This window comes from Euwallacea similis, chromosome 1, assembly GCF_039881205.1.
Source record: "Euwallacea similis isolate ESF13 chromosome 1, ESF131.1, whole genome shotgun sequence".
In the NCBI taxonomy this organism is placed as follows: domain Eukaryota; kingdom Metazoa; phylum Arthropoda; class Insecta; order Coleoptera; family Curculionidae; genus Euwallacea; species Euwallacea similis.
This window is the reverse complement of record NC_089609.1, coordinates 9,466,538-9,486,864: the sequence shown is the minus strand read 5'-3', so window position 1 is coordinate 9,486,864 and position 20,327 is coordinate 9,466,538. Positions and strand designations below refer to the sequence as shown.

At 34.5% G+C, this 20,327-nt stretch overlaps 1 protein-coding gene across 3 annotated transcripts in view; it reads left to right on the top strand.

The window, feature by feature from the left end:
• Sol1 overlaps window positions 1-19,951 on the top strand; it is a 129,236-nt gene extending 109,285 nt beyond the window's left edge. For 2 of the 3 annotated variants that reach the window (XM_066396517.1, XM_066396509.1), the window contains 5 exons: window positions 16,728-16,914; window positions 17,214-17,404; window positions 17,605-17,812; window positions 18,836-19,083; window positions 19,303-19,951. In XM_066396517.1, the coding sequence (XP_066252614.1) occupies window positions 16,728-16,914; window positions 17,214-17,404; window positions 17,605-17,812; window positions 18,836-19,083; window positions 19,303-19,361 (893 nt within the window). In that variant the 3' untranslated portion in view covers window positions 19,362-19,951. The remainder of the gene's footprint in view (window positions 1-16,727; window positions 16,915-17,213; window positions 17,405-17,604; window positions 17,813-18,835; window positions 19,084-19,302) is intronic. The other variant, XM_066396525.1, reaches the window with a different exon arrangement.
• Window positions 19,952-20,327: the final 376 nt, after the last annotated feature.

Below are 20,327 nucleotides of genomic sequence, written 5' to 3'. Positions count from 1 at the left end.
TTCTGGGGAAGTAAATGCTCGTAAATGTTCCGAATATTGTGGCTATACAGGGTTAAAAACGTTTTAATTTGACTGTACAAACAAAATGATTCATTCACCACAACATCAAGAAGCTACAATTATTTACTCTGAATGTATTTATCGGAAAATATTAGTCTATTCTAATTTTATATAGCTATTAAAATATCTTTAATTAATTTGTGCTAGAAACTTTTGCAAAATCTCACATTTCAAAATATAAGTCGGATTTACGACTGAATGGAGCACCGGTTTTACATTTTTGCCTCCCCTTACCGGTAAGTATAACACTTTGGATGGATTTGGAAGGAGACGAATATCAGAAACATCAATCGTGCAGTACACACTAACCTCGAATCGGAGTTAAGTTATGTAGTTTTAGAAAAAAGTTGAATAAAGTGCTCAAACTATAGTTCAAGCTTGGCAGCCTGTAATTCTGTTGTTATGAGAAACAGACATTTCTTCGGGTAGCCACAACATAGCTCCGTTATCCGGCTGTAAAAAAAAATTGGACCGTTGTGGTCTGACCAGGAAAATCCCGGCCGTCGAGTTTTGACCGGGGAGTCCCAGCCGTCGAAATTCGAAAGGAGAATCCCGACTGGAGTGGAGTTTTGACCGAGGGATGCTGCCACGCTATATTAATTTAATATTAGTCAAATATTAAAATAATATTAAATTCTCATTCACCGCTCCGTCAAGAACCTTCCGTCTAATGTATTTTTTATGAAAAAGTAGAAATCTCTATTTCTTCTAGCGAATTTTGAATGCCTTTTAAACAGAGATCTAAAAAATATGCAAATCTGAAAAAATGCATTAAGGCTTTTTGTCATTACAAAATAAGGACTAAGAACTCGAGTAACATGAGCGTAAAATACGTTCTTATATTAATAAAACGTTCATTATATTACCATAAATTAACGTTTATTGTTAAATGTTATGTATATTTAGTGGTGAGATTGAAGGTGAACTAATTCCTAAATTATTAACAAGCCAAAATGCACCTCATTACCAGGTGAGGTCCCTAATGACATGTGCAACGGCTGCAAAGGTTAAAATCACTGCTGAGAAAAATGTTTTGCTTACACACAAGCAAAGGCTTCTATTAAGCATTCATGAGATTCAAAAACACATATTCCTCTCGGTCTGCATTTAAATTATGCAACGGACAAGCTGCAACCCCTCCTGAAATATGCAAACTTGATTTAGTCGACCCCGTTTCGAGTGTGTACGATTTGAGGTGGCAACGTCGCCGCAAACTTTTGAATTATTAATTAATAGAGGGAATGCGCCGGGGGAGCACCCTTGATGAAGTTAATTTGGCCCTGGTAATTGACTGGGTCGGATTGTAATCATATTCCTTGGTCGCGCCCGTTTTAACAGAGAAATAATAATATTCATCAAACACTCCTTTTTGTCAAGAATCCTAGTGTTTTTGAAAGCGTAATTAGCTCTAAAAGAAAACCTGATAATGTAACCTTTCGAAAACCGTGAGCCCGGCAATAAAATAAAAACACTTCAGACCTAATAAAGAGCCACTTCAATATATTTACTTCCTTTCTCAAATAGTGTTCTTTATTGAGTAGATAGTTACATAAATTGAATTTGTGCTCTTGGCAGGCAAGGGCTTTTAGACGACCCACCTTAGGGCTAAACTAGGTTCCGACTATTTTATTAGTATTGATGCCAAAGAATATCCGAAAAGGAGTGTAGTGTTAGTATTCTCTCTGTTTCAGCTAATTTTTGATGAGATGTGTGGGATGTAATTCTTTTCAAACCGAAAGGAACACCGAAGAGATAATAAGCCTAAAAATGTTCAGACAGAAAAAGATTGCCTATTTAACGAAGGGACAGAGGATGTGACACTTTTCCAAATAGGTTCTTCCTTTTGTTTGATTAGTTGTCCTGGAAATATAGCACTTTCACAGCTGGATCTCAATTGTCTATCCGAATTATACCGGGTCCCTCAGTGAGGACTAGATACCCCTCCTTTTGTGCTTTTCTGTATCTGCACTAATAGATCAGAATTTAAAACTTCTGATCTTATATTTGAAAAGCCTCTTGATGACGTTTCAAAAATATTAGGTTTTGTAGTATCAGCTCTAATCGTTTTGACTCACAATAATGTGTAAGGCAAAGAATTTTCCTAAATTTCAATAACTATGAAAATAGTCCCAGAAGTACTCAACCTAACACTTTAAAGAAAAAAAGATGGAAAATATTACATTATTTCTCAACATAGTCTCCTTTGAGATTAACACACTTTCCCCATGTTCTATGACTTCTATAAACTGTTTATAATAATAAACTTCTAATGTTTCAAAATAGGCATCAATCTCAGGCTCCACCTCTTCATTATTGGCAAATCTTTATCCACTGAGTCATTTTTTCAAGTTTGGAAATGGAAAACAATTTGAGGGGGCTAATTCTGACGGATAGGATGGATGAGGAAAAAGTTCAAAACCAAGGTGATTGATTTTGGTTATCACAATGACAGAAATGTGGATTGGTGCATTGCTTTGATGAAACAAAACTTTTTTTTTCACTAAAAGCGATCGCTTTTTTCTAATTTTTTCGTTGTAATGCTGCAATAAATTTGTATAATATTCTCCGTTTAAAAGTTCCCTTCAGGAATATAGTAAAAAAAATTATCCCGCGTGCATCCCAAAAAACTAACGCTATCACCTTTCCTGCAGATGGAACAGTTTTCGCCCTCTTTGAAGCCGATTCTCCCCTTTGAGTTCATTGTTTTGACTGCTCTTTCGTCTCAGGTGTGAAATGATGGACCTATGTTTCATTTCTGGTTATAAATCACGCAAAACTCAGCTTTATTGCTGCGAAACTTTGCCAAACACCCCCTTTTTGTTTAATTGTGAGTAATCACGACACCCATCTTGTGTAGAACTTTCTCATACCCAACAATATGGTTAACATACGATGTACAGTATTTTTTGAAATGCGTATCATGTCTGCTAACTCACGCAATTTTAGGCGACGGTCTTTCAGTATATTTTTGTAGATTTTCTCCACAATTTCTGGAGTGACCATCACATTGGGTTGACCACTGCGATATTCATCTTAACAGTTCCTACGACCGCGTTTAAACTCTGCCACCCAATATTTTACAGTTGTTAATGAAGGACCAGATTCCCTAAAGTAGAATCTAACTCCGCTTTGATATTGGATGAAATAAGACCTTTCAAATGAAAGTATTGAATCACGTATCGATGACCAATTTTTTCCAAGTTCACAAAATCTCTATAGGTGTTCACTAAAAACGGCCCCAAAACAAACACAAAACAACGTAGAATTCTCAAGGTTTAGGCAAAAGCTTTTTAAGGTTAAATCTTTGTAATATACGCAAATTTTTAACAAAAAATCGCCATCTATATGTCAGGTCGGGTACTTCTGAGACTGTCCTCGCAAAAGAACAAATATAATTAATTCTGTTTCCGGAAACATATGTTGAATAATATTATATATTTAAATTCTACGTGTATCAATATAAAAGATAAGTGTTCTCAGTTTTTAAAACAAATACAGGGTGACTCAAAATAAAGGGTCATTCCGTCCCACTAAATGACCCTTTACCCATCTTAAGGTTACATTCCACCTTTCTTTTTCCAAAAAAAGAGCGGCACAGAAAGATGTAAAAGCGCAATATTTCGCTTTTGGCAATCCTCATGCCTCTCACAATTTTTTCACGTCAGCACGCGTGTCATATTGCATTAGGGCTTGAGTGCTTAAAAAATGGGTTTCTCTCATATATAAGCAGAGCAAACACAAACAAAGAGGGTTTTCGCATTATAATCCATAGCGTCGTGTATTCTGTACCTTTTGTTTGTTTAGTATTAAAGGCTTAGTAATTAAATTAACTTAATAAGCAACATGTATTCTTGACACCATGGTGAATGTATATATATTTTTTAATTTAGTGCCATCTACAAACTGCAGATGCAATTTACATTATTTTCTTGACACTAAGGTGAGGTAAGTTTTTCACTGATTAAAAGAGGCAATAACGAACTGCTGCAACTTATGCTTGTTAGAGAATTCGGGAAAGTCCGTGAACCACTCTAAGAAAAATAGTTTTGCAGAACTTCGGCTATAAACCCACTCATGCGGTAATGTGCTCAAAGAGTAAGCAGCGTCTGAAGTGAGCACGGACATAAATAAAACCCTATTAGAGTGATTCTAAGGAGCTTCTACAGGATGTTTGTCTTTTAGTAGAAGCATCTATTACATCAACTCAACAAGCTTTACTTGACACCAAACACCGATGACCTCTTGGGCCTTAAGTGCACAAACTGACTCGACGACTATAATATAGTTTGTCATTGCGAATTGCTTTAGTCGCGTTCGCAATATATGTTTCAAACTTGTTAAGTTCAAGAAAATTATTTGAACAATGCCCTTTGCTGCTAACGATGCGACTAGGCAACTCAGAGTTTCGTTGTAATTCTGCTAATTTCTACGCCCTATAACAATGTACGTGGTTTTATTCAATTGTCCGTCTCTGGCATTGTCCGTCTTTCTTTTGATTTCACGTACATTGCTGACATGACCGGTTACAGCAAATAGCTGACATTCTTGGGAATTCTCCAAAATAATAATTAGTCATTCTGTCAAGAATAGTGTACTGTTGTGTATCATTCCGAATTTTTGGTTAAATAAAGAGCACGTCATAGGAGCAATAAAATGTACGAATTCTCGGGTCATCCCTGTAAATCTGTAACAGGGGTAATAAAATTCAGATTGCTGTCGAGGGTCTAGTCCAATTTTACATTCGGGTTTCTTCTAAATTTATCTCGGGGGCGCTTGACACCATTTTTGTGTAAATAACAAAACAAGGCAAATGTCGCTGATAAAAGAAAGATTCATATGAAAGCAGAATTCCTTCGCTTTTATCAAAGAATAAACTATGAAGCATGCTTCAAAAGGCATGCCTAATTCGGTTTGTATAGGAGCTCGATATTTCTGTTGGAACATACAAAGATTCTGATTTGCGAAAAGCGTATTTAAAAAGAGAAAAATTTAAAGAAAAATTTGCCTTTTAAATGCCAACCCTTTTTCTGGTTTATGCAGCTCCAATTTGAGTCCTAAATGCTTTAAATATTTAAGTAAGATTGCGAAAATTAAAGAGAATTATTTATTGTGATTAAAAGCGAGGAAAGCAATTAGAAAATGTTGATGGTTTCTTTAATGTATTCTTGTGATAATCAATGATCATTCCATATCGGAATTTCATATTGCGTTTGAGGATTGTGTAAAGGAAAGGAGGTCATAGAAGGATATAAAACCCCCCTATGCATGTGAGCTTCAAAGTTGTTACCCGCACGTGTGGTTAGGATTATTAATGTGTTCTACACGTTTGAGACAGAATATGTTAAAAACAATTATCTTAGTAATTTCTTAGGCATTTTTAAAATTTTTCGTTAATTTTCTTTTGTATAACAATTTTTTCCGAGGGACCTGACGACGGTGACACATTTGTCTGAACCCCGCACCATTAACAAGGGTCTTCGTCCTATCCCTTAGTAGTCATTTCAACTGAGAATAGTGTGCAATTCCACCGCCCCAACAGCCCCTACATGTGTGTGGGGTATTGAGGTTATTGCAGCTAGAAGGAGAAAAAATAGCACCCAAATAACGGGTAACATCCCCCGTTACCTTACTAACACGGAATTAATTTTAATGAAATTATAACCCATTTGAATCAGAAGGGTAAACCCTCTTCAGATTGCCGATTGAAAATGCCATTCACCATTCTGACAAGAACCCAGGTAGATCTTAGTTAAACTTGATGGATGCCATAAATAAGGATATCCACCAACTTGTCAAGATTTTTTAAATTCTACAATAATGTGTGATCATTCAAAAAATTTCGCAGTAAGTGATGAACTTCAAACGTAAAGCGTTAATTAAGTCATTTACTATTTACCAACTGACAAATAGATAACAGCCAGAATGAATTTATCCAAAGCATGCCTCTGATATTTCGACACCCACTTGAGACTTTTCGAATGATTACCCTTTATAATACTTTGTCATGATCACACATCGCCAAAGTTTTTAATAAAAATTCTTTCGTGCCAGGTCTTATGACCAAAGTTCGCTTATGTTACAAACGGTAACACATGCACATATATGAGCATAAGAGTGGCCTCCCAATTCTGACAAATTCAATAAAACTGTAACTATAAGACAATTTGCTCCGCTTTTCATCCCTCGGTTGCGGTTCAATGTACCTACATAATCTATTACAAAGCACATTTCCATTAGCATCAGTTGTCAACCAAAGCGCACCGCAAACAAAGGAGATATATTATACGAACACCGTGATAAATAATTATGTAGATACGCATACCAACAACTGCATGATCCAGAATCGCGAGCTGAAACTTTGGCAAAGTTATGACGCACGCGCCCGGTCCATTGGAAATTCTCTATTCTCTCCCTCGTCCATTCAAGCCTCTCTTCTTCTTTGGAAGTCCGCTGCAATGCGTTAAGCTCCGGCCGGAAATATTGCAGTTTCCGCGCGGGAAAGTTGATCGTGCCAAAGAACTCGAAACTATAGTGAAGATGAGAGCCGTTTACGCTTATATTCCGGTACTGCTGATGTGGCGATGTTCGGGATATGAGATGGGCAGGGAGAGAGGAAAAGGTAATTTTTTCTTTTTTTTAATGTTGTATTTTCTGTCCCTAGCAACTCCTCTTTTCAAGAATTATTGGCCCTTGGCTGCGGGTTTTAGTGGAATTATTAAGGACTACTCTTAAGAGAACGTAGAGGCAAAGACACTCTCAAGACATATGCGGCCCTAAAAGCATACTTAAAAGAAGTTCTTCCTCAGTATAAAGAGTTTTACTGCGGTTTAAAGCTAATGTGTCTATGTATTTTTCTCTTTAATAAAATTCCTAAAAATAAAATGAAATAAGGCGGAGAAGTTGATAAGCAATTTTCCTTTAACGGTGGCATTTCCACGGGCGTGAAAACTCGGAAAATAGTTTTTATGAAGTTAAATTCACCCATTGAAACGAGCTTTTCTCGCCAATTGCTAGAGCAATTTCTTTTTCCAATTTAGTCCTCCATATCTTAACTCATCTTCTTGAATAAAAATACTTCTTTCAGTAACTCCCTACCCTGTTTCCATTCAATATTTATTTTCTGCTTACATGACGCCTCACACTTTCAAAACCATATTTTAAATTTTCTCAAAAAGAACTGTATATAGTGACATGAAGCGCAAAGAAAATAAAAGCTACCGGAACATAAATCTCTGCTTTAATTAAAACCATTAATTTAGTAGTCTTTTTATATGATTTTTAGTACAAAAATATAGGACAAAGGTCCACATGTTTCTTTCATATCTAAGCCAGCAAAAAATAAATAAGAAAATACCAAATCATCCAATTACTCTCTCCCTTAAAAGTCATTTATCAAGCTCCCTAATTGCAGAACTCCATTCAGACTTCGCGGAGTAACCTCCATTATGCACACACACAATATCTTAATACGATACTAATTGCTGTAGTGAATAATAATATAGGGAGGAAAGTTCAGGCTTTTTTGTTTAATCCTATTAGATAGCAGCTTAATCTTGACGTGCACCTCCGGTAATTGGGCAACCTTGATTTATACCATCCAAAAGTGAAGGAGGTTCAAGACTAATTACTTTCCATTAGAGAAAGAATGGTTGCAGACTACAATCTTCTTTTGGAGGGGTTATTATTGAACTTAGATAAGAAGGTTTCATCTGATAATACGTGACTTGAATGGGGACAGGGATAAAGGCAGTAGTGGTAGTTACAATATGCCTCTATGATTTTTACATTGCAGTAAACAATAACAGTAAACAGTAATAAAGACAATACATTTATTTTTTATTTTCAACCTTCTCTGTTAGTAAAATTCCGTTACCTGTTCATTCGCCGTTCTGTCAAAAAAATGCTGCAAAATCTACATACCAGGTGTTCCGAAAAAGGGGCAATCCACAAACCACATATTCCTTGAATATGATTGAATTCTAAGAGTAACAAATTGAATTTTTACTTCCCACAGCTTGAAGATATGCAGAATGTTAAAGTTTAATTTCAATTACTTTTTCTTGAACGTCATGGCTTCTAAAGTTTGTGAGGTATTTAATTGAAATTTAGAGTTTGCCTAAATCTACAGGATGGATTTTTTTGAGATAGGAGTCCACTTTGCTACCCTTAGATTTCTTCATGCTCAAAAAATCTGTGATTAGAAGATCGGCCACTTTTTTGAGGATACCCTGTAAAAATCGAAATTATACTACAACAGTTATCATTAAAAAATAAAATGGTTTTGGCTTTGCTTTTTTTTTCTTTAAAATTGCTTTAAATTGGCGTGTTTTTGTTTAGACATATAGTCAAATAAAGGAAACACATTTTCTTCTTCCATCGACTGCTATTTTGGTCATATCGGTAGCTAAGACTCAAAAATGAACCTTTTGGATGAAGTTTGGGAGGCTGAACGTTACTTGGGAGCGGTCTTTTGCACGGAAGTCTTCGCCGTAGAAAAAACTTGACCTACAATCACGCGGAAGAAAATCGAAGCTCGACTTTATGGTTTCCGAGAAAAGCTGAAAACTGTGCCAACTTTTTAAGGCAACTTGGAAGGCCTTCAATTCCGTTACTATTAGAGATAAAGATTTCCATGGGCAGTCGTGATACAACCCCATAATCCAGCTTTAAAAAAGCTTATTAAATGTATATAGAAAATGTTTCATCACAGCAAGGCTGTTTTAACATTGATTTTATTTGGTATTTTTTTAATCAAGAAATCTTATATCTACATTGAAACATAAAAATGCAAACAGAAATTACCTAAATTCAGCAGAAACAAATCAACACGCGGTTTTACAAAAATTCGAGAGCGATGGTTTTTGTCAAGGAGGCTTTGGAAACGAAACAATAACGCTTTGGTTGTCAGTATTATTGGCGTATCTGCGTTTCCTCTTGTTTCGCTCGTAAAAATGATCAAATTTCAACTGAAATTCGAGGAAAAATTTGGAAAAGTTTGTACGTGAATTGGATGCTAATTAAATAGAAACGTAATGAGTGTTCGTATGAGATTATGCCCGGTTAAAAACAGATAAAAATCGCACTTTTAAAATTCGGTTTTATTTGACATTACCAGGAACAAGATGTCGTTTACGTTCGGATCTCCGAGGTCGCACGATCACCGAGCAGCAAACCTGCCGTAAAATTATCCATAAAAATGATGTTCTCCGTTTGGTGCTAATTCTCTACTGACATGAGTAACAATGACTAAAATCAAATCTTTGCTTATACACATTCATACAATTTTATCTGCTTTTTGCAAAGTCTCATATTACATAGTTTTTATTTCAATATTGCGTAGGCCCACCTCGTATCCGCACCGCATTTCTGATAATCCTTTGAGGAATCGCTTCTCATTCTTCTCTCATCTAAATTTTGAAATTCTTGGCCTCTTTCACTAAGTTTTAATTCCATGACCTGAATAAAGTTGATGGTTATTCTTTTTTTTTAGCTTCAAATTCGCTATTGTTATGCTCACTGAATATAATTTCGATTGGATGGAGATAAAAAAAGGTTTTTGAGCTGTAAAGCCGATAATAGCTAATATTTTTGTACCTTTCCGGGGATGAGCATCTAACTAAACACTAGCACGTACATAAGCTTATAGGATGGAAAAATTATGTTTCCACTGTTCATCCAAAAAAAAGGTAATTCACCACAACGTCGAAAAATGATTACTATTTTTCCCTATAATATTGATATATGGGTCTAACCCTCCTTCACTAAACTTATTACTTAATAATGTACTCCTTATATTTTCGTACTTCATCTTGTCAGGAAACCTCTGGATCGCAATTTTTTCCCTAAACTCTTTAGCCAAACTAATATTTGGTGTATAGCACCAGTCGTACATGTAACATTAGTGGCGTCAAGAAATTTTTACAACATTTGGTTAAAAGTGAAAGTTGTCCTGCAACACCATTCTCAAAATTTAATCATTTGACGTATGACCTATCCAAAATATATAAGGACTGACTTAGATTATGGGCTATAGTACAATATGTAACCTGAATTAAGAAGAAGCTGTTTCATCGAAACAAGGTACAGGCGAGTAACGGTGAAGATAGGTCGTTTTTTAGCTCCAAATTCAGCATTTCTATACTCATCAAATTTGATTCCGGTTAGAGGGTTAAGAAATAAGTTTTTGGGTTGTATAGATGATAATATTATTCTGAATACAAAAATAATAATTCCGCTGTACAGCCAAAAACTGTCATTCACCACAACAACAAAAAATTACTACTACATACAGATGCAAGCAATGAAATAAATACACTTACACATTTGCTGCTTAACGTTTTGAATTATCTAAGTTTTTACAAGAAATAACATTTCTATGTTGAAAACTTGTCTAAGGCACCATTTAAGATGAAACTACAGTAAATTATTAGTAATATGTGTGAAATTTTAGAAATTACAACCAAAAACACAAAAATTGAAAAATATGGTATTTTCATTAAATAGTCAAAAACTTATTAAAACATTGAAAAAAAAACAAATTATTTACTTGTTGGGATATAATTTTATAATTAGTACTTAATTGTATGTCCTTTTGCTTCCAAAATGTATCGTTGGTAATTCTATCTGTTAAAAAGCACTTAGACAGAAACAATTGAATTTTTGACAACTTCTATTTTTATAGGGATGTACTATCCTTGTGTCATTAGGAGGAATATATATTGGACCTAGCTGACTGAATTAATTCTTGAAAAATTTCATAGCATTTTAGTAATTACAAAATTCGTAATAAGTTGATGGGTGTATTTATTTCATTGCTCGCATTTATATATCCTATTTGCTAAACTATGTCAATAAGCTAATCAATCAATAATCTGTCCTTTCATCATTTTCACCATTCTGTCAAGAAACCTTCGGGTCATAATTTGTTTCCCTGAATAAAGCTCAAAATAAATGCAACAAATCAGGATTACTAGCCTTATAAACGAATTATAATTCTAATTAACAGTGACAACTACCAGTTTGTGCAGTTTTAATGAATTTACGATAAATTAAATGAAATGCTGAATACCCGATAAAATTGCCATCATCCCCCCTTCCTCACGCGAAAATTGGAACAGATACAAATTAAAATTAAACTCACACGATTATGAATCATTGAAACGTTTAGTCATGAACTGCGTCCGTTTGTTTGCATAAACAAGGTCGATCGAAGCGCTTTCTTTTTCAAACTGTTTATAATAATTGATTGCTCTCCTTCGATTCGACTCTGCATAGAGCAAATTTAGCCGGGAATTGATCTGGAGCATAGGCTCTGCAATTTAGGTGAAAGCTGACCAAGTTCGGAGCAGCTCAAATCCAATTGGGAATGCATGTTGTATACAAACATGGAAATAAATCGTCTAGTTGAAAAGAAATCGATATTTGTTTTAACGAGAGGAGAGATCGGATTGGCATGAGTGATTGCTTAAATGCTGCCCTATTAATTGGCATTGGAAGTTTTAGCGAAAAAATATGTCACTGAGACTCATTTTGATAAACTAAGATGGATGAAAGTTCAAACAAGCTGTTTAATATTTCGAACATATTTCGAAAACAGGAAACTGTGTTTAGGGCTTGTGTAAAAACTGGAAACAAGGACAATACGTGTCAGAAATTTAAAAACTAGGCCATTAAGTAGCGCCTGCAATGTGCAGATGGGTGGAAACAATTTTATTTCAATAATTTAACAGCTTGGTAACATCTTTTCTGAATGATCCTTACTGTACAGAATATAAAATCTAATCACAAAATTTACGAGGGCATTTGGGTTTGATTCAAATACGACATTTACTGAAAATTGAACCATCAAATCTGCAATCTCACAGCGGTCAACAAAATCACCGAAACTAAACGCATAAATTTTATGGAAGTCCATTTGTGGGGAGTCCTTAAGCGAACAATGAATTTCCTGCTTTAGCAAAGAAAACACAAAGTATACAATATATCATCCCAGATGTTGCGGCAAGATAAAGATGTGTCGTACGAGAGATATAGGGTCACGACTGGGCATCAATCCTGGGTTTTTGTTTAGATGATCACGCGAAATCGAGATTTTCTTGAAGGCTTTTATTTTCCAAAAAATGTCGCGATGGATGTTCCTACCAGTGGCTCAAAATAATTATTAAAACGGGGAAAAGGAGCTTCAAACTTATTAAAAACTTAAACCTATTAAGTTTATTTCATTTAATGGCCTCAATTTTCCTTCACCATTAAGGCAAGAAAGAACTCTTTGGCTTCCTCTAAAGTTGAAGAGATGGCGTTAACCTATTTGTGAGTAATTTTGTTTATTATGCCTATTTGCAAAATCTTTTAACCACCATAGTGTCAAGAAACATTATTTATGTCCCTTTTTATATTTTTTTTAATAATATAGTATATACTATTATACATAAATTAAATATTAATGCATAAAGTATACCATATTTTCCAAGGCTTTTCTTCAATTCGAAAGATAATTTAGTCAAAAGCTTAAATATTTTTAATCGTCTTGCTTGTGGATGTAAGTCTGGGTTAATTGCCCGCTCGCCAAAGTTTACTTAAAAAGTCCCGCTGTAGCTCATTAAAAACCTGAAAGGCTGGGTAATAAGATTAACGTTCAGAGATGGCGTTTTCGCTTGCCTTCCGTGTTCCGTTTCAATTTTAAAACTGGAAGTAATTAGGTTTTTTCGGGCCCCTTTAGAGTCGATCTATCAGAGAAAATATCAATAGAATAGTTCTTGTCTGAGCGCTGTTTTTGGCACCTTTATTATACTTCCTCTAACCGCGATAGAGCGCATCTAAAGCTGCGGCATAAATTAATCAAACGTTCTCAAGTTTTACGTCCTTAATTAAAGCCCCGTCGTACATAAGTCCTCAGTTTATACAAAAACACAACTTCCAACAATTAACTTACAGACCGAGTAAACGTATTGCAAAGTGGATTTCAAACTTGCCATTCCTTGGAATTCTGCATGAATGTTGACGGTCATTTATCTCTCCAGGAATTTCTTGCATTTATTAGGATTTCGTGTTCCGGAGCTGCTACGTGACGTCTACCTTCGCTTTGCAAGTCCCGGTTTTATTGTTATTCGAAACTTTACACTCAAATATAAGTTCCTCAGAACAATGGGTAATAAGCCACTGCACCAAAACTGGCACTGAAAAAACCCTAAAGTTTATTATTATAAATTACGGACGGTAATCTAGCTGTGAACTGGAATTAATCCTGTTAAATGTTAGTTTTCCCTGGGAAATAATAAAAGTTGTTTTAATTTAACTTTACATTGAACAGCGACCTTTATGGCCGACCCTGCTTTGCTTAAGCTGAGGTTGAAATAGAGATGTTTTAGAGCAAATTTAGAGTGAGGGAATGAGATTAAAATAAGAGAAACAAATATTATTTATGAAAGGAACTTTAGGTAGGAACACCGGAGGCTAGAGTAACTACAGTTATGCTGCTTTCGGTACACTCATTTATAACACCGTTAAAAATACTTTAAAGTTAATTTTGTTTGGTACACCCGCTATTAAATCAAAAAATAAAATCGTACAGAATAAGTTCCGGAAAAATCCAGGGTTGACGCCGCTTTCCTTGGTTTTTTTTATATTACGACTATGTGTCTAACAACCTTCTATTCACCATAGCATCAAGAAATTTTGGCTTGAATTAAATTGTTTCACAATTCCTGAACTTCATCACTCTGTTTTTCATGTCAGCTCGATTAGCATGAGCTCTATTCAGAGATTTTTTCCATAAATAATGTAATTTACACATTATCAGAATTTCAATGCGAATTACTTTGAGCTTGTTGTAATTTTCGTCCCAAGTTGATTGGCATGTTCATTAATCATCTCCAAATGTTCCCATTTGACGAAACACAATACCCTATTATATCAACTCTGATGCACATCAATTCACGTGGTGGTGAATTAAATAATGTTTTTTAATAACTTTTCGCCTAAACTCTGCATAACATTGAACTTGCCTTGCAAAGGCCTTAATAGATGTTTATAAATCTCCATTTAATTCATTCTTTACGCGATGCTTTTCACTTGTATACGTTGTCTGAATAATAGAGAACCCCTGGGGCTACACGCTCTGGCGTGGCAATAAGATTTATCGTCATATTTTTGAATGCGAATATAACCATGATATGCTGTTAGTGGCCCCAAGCTTTAAAAAAAAATGCCGTTGAAACTTGGAGAATACACGTGAAACCTACATTAATGTTAAGATGAGTTCGCGGTTTTTATTTATAGTTTGAGATTTATGGCCAGTCTGACTGCGTAGATATTTTATCTTAAATATTCACTACTGTATTAGAAAATTGCAAGACATTCGAGATACTCTGGGTAAGTGGCAGAATTTGAAGAAGGTCTAGCAACACGAATTTTAAGTTTTAGAAATGGTTTGGGGCATAAAAGGTGCTGAGTCTTAGCTTTTTTTTTAACTCACTAGACTTTATTATTTTTCTTTTTACAAGTTGAAAAAGGTGATTTATCTTCCTCTATCTATTCGTGTCAGGCAGTTCATAATATTTAAGAGACCTCAAATTTCAAATTGAGTTGAGTTGTCGTTTTGAATTAGGCTGTTATTGATGGCTTCAATTGGAGTTGTAAAGGTGTGAGTACGTGAGAGAGCATATTCTTTCACTGCGGCTATCTGAGTAAACTTCAAGTATTCTAATAAAAAAATTACTTTTAATACCGAATAAATAAATATTTTATGTTAATTACAAATATACAAGGTGAGTTTTGTTCGATAATTAGTGAAGGGATCTCAGAAACTAGCAGAGTTACGGCACCGGCCAAACGGGGCAAGAATTGAAGCTTTAGAGGACTAATTTAAAACTACTTTTGGTTTCTCGAAAAAATTCATGGCTTACTAGATATTTAGCAAAAAAAAACAAATATTGTCGATTTCTTTTAAACTATCTAGTCGTATAATTATTGGTTGTAGAGAAATTAGATAAATACGAATATTGTAGATAATTTTGCACTGAAAAAGATTGGCTAACCAGATTTTTCTGATAGCTGTCGTTTTTGAGATGTGGCATAACCTTAGTATTTTATTATGGAAAACGTGGTAGGTTATGACTTATTTAAAAAAATATTTTTTCAAGTTGTAAAATTATAGCAATAAATAGAAAGTTATTTCTCAAAATGGCGGACTTGCAGCCTCTTTTTAATTCAATATTGCAATTTTAAGATAATTGGTTATAAAATCGTCCATATTGATTTATTATTTATTTGAAACTGACAGCTTACATCATTTAAGTCAGATATAAATTTAAGTTTTTGAATTTCTTTGATAAGAATTTTTCAAATCGAGAAATTATCAAATGTGCATGGCGTTCTCGACCGCCGGATCTTTCTGTTTTGGATTTTTTTCTATGAGGAGCAGTAAGGAATGAAATTTACAGAAAAAATATAAATAAGTAGAAACTCTTAAATAGGCGGTTGAGGAATTTTGATATTATCTATGAGTGTTCAATTAGGAAAGTTACAATTTGAGTTTTGAAGCGATACAATACATGTATAAAGAACAATGGAAGGCTTTTTGAACATCGGTATTATTAATAATTAAGTAATTAATAAATAATTGTTCATAAGTAGGTGTTATGTTTTTTCGCAATTTAAAAAATTCTTACCGAAACAATAAAAAATTTAAGATATCTGACTTAAATGATGCGAGCTGTCAATGTCAAACAACTAATAAATCAATATGGACGATTTCATAGCCAACTATCTTAAAATTGCAATATTGTATTAAAAAAAACTGTAAATCCGCCATTTTGAGAAAAAACTGTCTATTTATTGATATCATTTTACAACGTGAAAAAATATCTTTTTAAACAAGTCATAACCCACTACGTTTTGCATAAAAAAACTAAGGATATGCCATATCTCAAAAACGACAGCTATCAGAAAAAATCTGGTTAGCTTATCTTTTTCAGGGCAAAAATATCTATAACATTCATATTTACATAATTTCTCTAGAACCAATAATTACAGGGCTAGATCGATTAAAAGAAATCGACAACATTTGTTTTTTTTGCTAAATATCTAGTAAACCATGAATTTTTTCGAGAAACTAAAAGTGGCTTTAAATTGATCCCCTGGAGCTACAATTCTTTTCCCATTAAACCGAGTTCGTAACTCTGTTAGTTTCCGAGATCCCTTCACTATTCGTCGGAAAAAACTCGCCCAGTGTAATCAGCTACAAAATATGTGCGCATTCTTCCCCTTTAGATTGGTATAATGCAGCTACCATTTTCAACACGTTGTCGAAAAAACGTCTACAGATTATTGTTGCAGGCATAAGTCACATTTGGAGGCTAATAATTTAGTTGTCATAAAAGATACAAATTTCAACGAAACAATAAATTATAGCCCCATTCTTCTACTTTAAATTATCTTGCTACGTAACGCTACCAAATATTTCATTCAAACAAAACGAGTTGTAAAGGTCGAAAGAGGAAGAGGCAAACTTTAGAGTTTTAACTTTCGTCATTAGTTGTTAGACGGTGCTAGCGTTTAGGAGCAACTACTAATCCATATCATCGTTTATTGTACAATGTTACATTCGCCATTTAAACAGTTCTTTTTTTCATTTTTATTTTACTACAAAATTTTGAATTTTATTTCAGGTTCCAGCTGTGATATGGGAATAAACAGCGATACAAGCAAAAATGGCAGCATAATGAGTCCACAGTACCCGTCGCCCTATCCGACAAAGACCACATGTAGATACGATTTCCAGGGTAGGGGGAAGGAAAGGGTCCAAATCGTTTTTCACGATTTTAATTTGTACATTTTAAACGACAATTCCAAAGAGTAAGTTCCGCCCATTAGTGTGATTTCCGTGAGATTTCTCTAGAGTTTTTAAAAGTAACCGGAAAACATAATTGAAACAGCCTTATTGGATTTTACCAGACAATAGAGAATCAGCGTTCTATTATTTCGGAACCCTCGACACTAAACTGTAAACACACATTGCACAATGCTTCACAGAGCACACAATAGATAATGACAAGAGAGTATTGTAGTCAATAAATTAACAATAATGAGCTCTAAGTTTAAGTAGCAGCCACAAACTTTTGAGGTTCTATATCCATGTATGTATTTACTTTCAGTTGTGAACATCAAGATTCCTTAAATGCATTTGTACATATCGACGGTCGGATGGAGAAAATAGACTCATTTTGCGGCTCAAGCGTGCCTAAACCTGTGATGTCGAATGGACCTAGACTAAAACTAGAGTTCCAAAGTTTGTATGCTTCTAGGTACTCTAGAGGATTTAATGCCACGTATAGTTTTACAGAAAGTAAGTTCATTTCGGTTGCATATTCCACGTAATACGTATGTAATTATTCATGGAGAAGTTTGTTGCAAAGTTCTAATTTTATGGTTGAATTGCTCAATTTTCCGCTCCATGTGTGCGCCCGCATTATTAGCGCGAAATTTTGCATAATGGAACTGTGGGCACGTTAATGAACTTTCTTCCACTTTTACCGTTTTTCGCAGATTTTGGAATTAAAATTGGTAATCAACTACCCGACTACCCATGTGCCTTCGCCTTAAATAGTAATGAAGCAAAAACAGGATACTTTCACAGTCCAAACTTCCCGGGTTTCTACCCCAGAGACACGGAGTGTCACTATTTTTTTAACGGGAAGGATAACGAGAAAGTTCACTTGCATTTCAATTATTTCGACGTCGAGGGAGTGTTACCGTGAGTACATTGATGTAACTGAGTTAAAAATATCCTACAAAGCTGTTTACAACAAGTCACCAAGTTACTCCAATAACAAAAGGCTGATTAAAATTCAGTTGCGCACTTCTGGCAGAAATTAGCAACTTTGTGGGAAAATGTGCAGTTTCTTAGTTTCGAAACTTAATAACTTGCCGAATTTCCATTATCACGAACTTCGACGGCTGTTTTTCTTAGTTATTAAAACGGGAATATAATTTATTATACAATGGATAGCATTGAAACAACTACGAAAAGAAACAACTTTGGAGAGGGAGGGTCTAGAACCGACTTGAAAGTTTGATCGTTAAATCGTCGGGTGATTAACGTTCTTTTTAAAAAGAGCGGTTGGCTGGAAGGCTAAAATTTGACGTTCATTAAATCATACCATGTCAATGACCATGGAAATAACGTCTCTTAGAACATTTATATCAATCTTAGGTAGAATAAAGAAAATCCTTCGCCAGAATGTCAAGAAACTTGAATTTTTGAATTGCCATTTCCATCATTATTTAACAGATTGCGCCAAGCATAAACCTTTAAATTTTTAATTATGTATAATGTGGTTTAACGGTTAAGGCATTTGCATTAAAGTAGAACATACGCACGACCTTCATGGATTGATTTATACATTATACACTTATGGATTGATTTATATACGTATACATATATTAGATTCTCTTAAATTCTCACATTAATTGTTAAGCAAACTTTAAACAGTCAGTAGCTCCCGTATTAAATCTACATGCCACAAGACCCTATTACTGACCATTTAGTGTTATCTGGGGTCTTTATAAGACATTTAAAGGCCAAAAAAGGTTTTCTACGACATAAATCCTCTCTTAAAATAATTGCAAGAACATTCACTTCCATAATTGGCTGTCCAAGATTGAAACATTCGCAAAATCTCCTTTGCAGAAAATTAACTAATAAGCTTGAATTACCTATAAAAATTTACTGCCCTTGTATGGCACAGATCAGATAACGAGAAATTGTCCTTTTTAGTTGCGAAGCAATCTCCGCGAGCGACTACTTGGAGTTTTCCAACTACATGGCCAGAGACCGCAAATACGACAGACATTGCGGCCAACTAAAACCGTTCGATGTGGAGTCCGATAGGAAGTTCTTTAGAGTCACCTTTAAGTCGAATGATAGATTAGATGGGACTGGATTTAATGCCACTTACCAGTTTTTAGATAAAGTGGAAGCTTACAGACCGTCACCCACTACCAGCGGTGGAACGAAACTTTTAGGTGAGCGGGAAACACTGAAACAAAGCTTTTATTGATCGAAAGATAATAAGGATTTTTACTACATCATTAATCTCGAAAAATCTATAAAACAACAACAAAACTCGAATAAACGGGAGGATTTTCGCGAGTAAATGCGCCCCTTAGTTTGTGCTGACGTATCGAATTTTCTCCCCATTTTTTAATGTTTATCCTTGGATTAGAAGTTGTGTTGTTTTCCAGGCAACATTGCTCTGTATGTGATCTCAATGTGGCTCCAATCCGGAACACGCCAGCTCTAAAATCCTAAACCTAATCCAGGATTAACTTCATCGAGGTATTATATCAAAAATGATTTTTAATCTAACTAAAGTCACAACATGAAGGATTCTCTGCACCATAATGGAATTACAGTCTTCTAATTTTCTTAAAATAATTGTATATAACATATTTCCCATTATAGTCGGCCCTATATAAGTATTTCCAGAGGTCGAATTTAATGTAAAAACTGTATGAAGCCCTCAAAACTGTACACATATCTTAGATCTGTAATAGAGTTATTAGGAAATGTTTTGATGTCCGGCAGGCCTAATTTAATTAAATTTTATAGCAGTTTTTAAAATTTTTATTGTCTGTTGTTTGTTAGGAAATTTTACTTGTAAAGCAATAACCGAAGTCAATAATGTTACAGTCAGGTTGTTAAAATGCCAAAATATCATATTTTTTGTTGATAGATATATTTCCGTTTTCATCATTTCTCAGCTCGCTCTTCACGTATAAATGAATATGCTAATGAAGTGTACATTACTCGAAAACGTAAACTTTGAACAAAAGGACCCTTTGTACATTTTGAAGTATGATGCACAATAAGTAATAGATACTTAGTACTTGTTTAATACATTGTTTTTCTAATCCAATCAATCCAATCAATATCCAATCAATATATCCAAAGAAGACTGCAATCTTATATTTGAACAGCTGCCAATCCCACATAATAAACTAGATTAAATAAATCAAATCAAATGAGTGATGAGTTTGTGCATTATAGGCAAACCCTCAAAATAGTACCTCACTGGCTATTTGAAACTTGTCTCGAGCTAATTAAAGATAAAAAAACTGATAACGATAGAACTTTGTGTTTAAAAGGTATTTTACACTTAATTTTTAGTAGCTAGAGAGTAGAGGTAAATAAGACCATGAAGATATTCTGAGTTTTGACACTGTTGGCTTCTTCAACTGCAGCTGTCAAGATCCAGCTGCAAGATGGA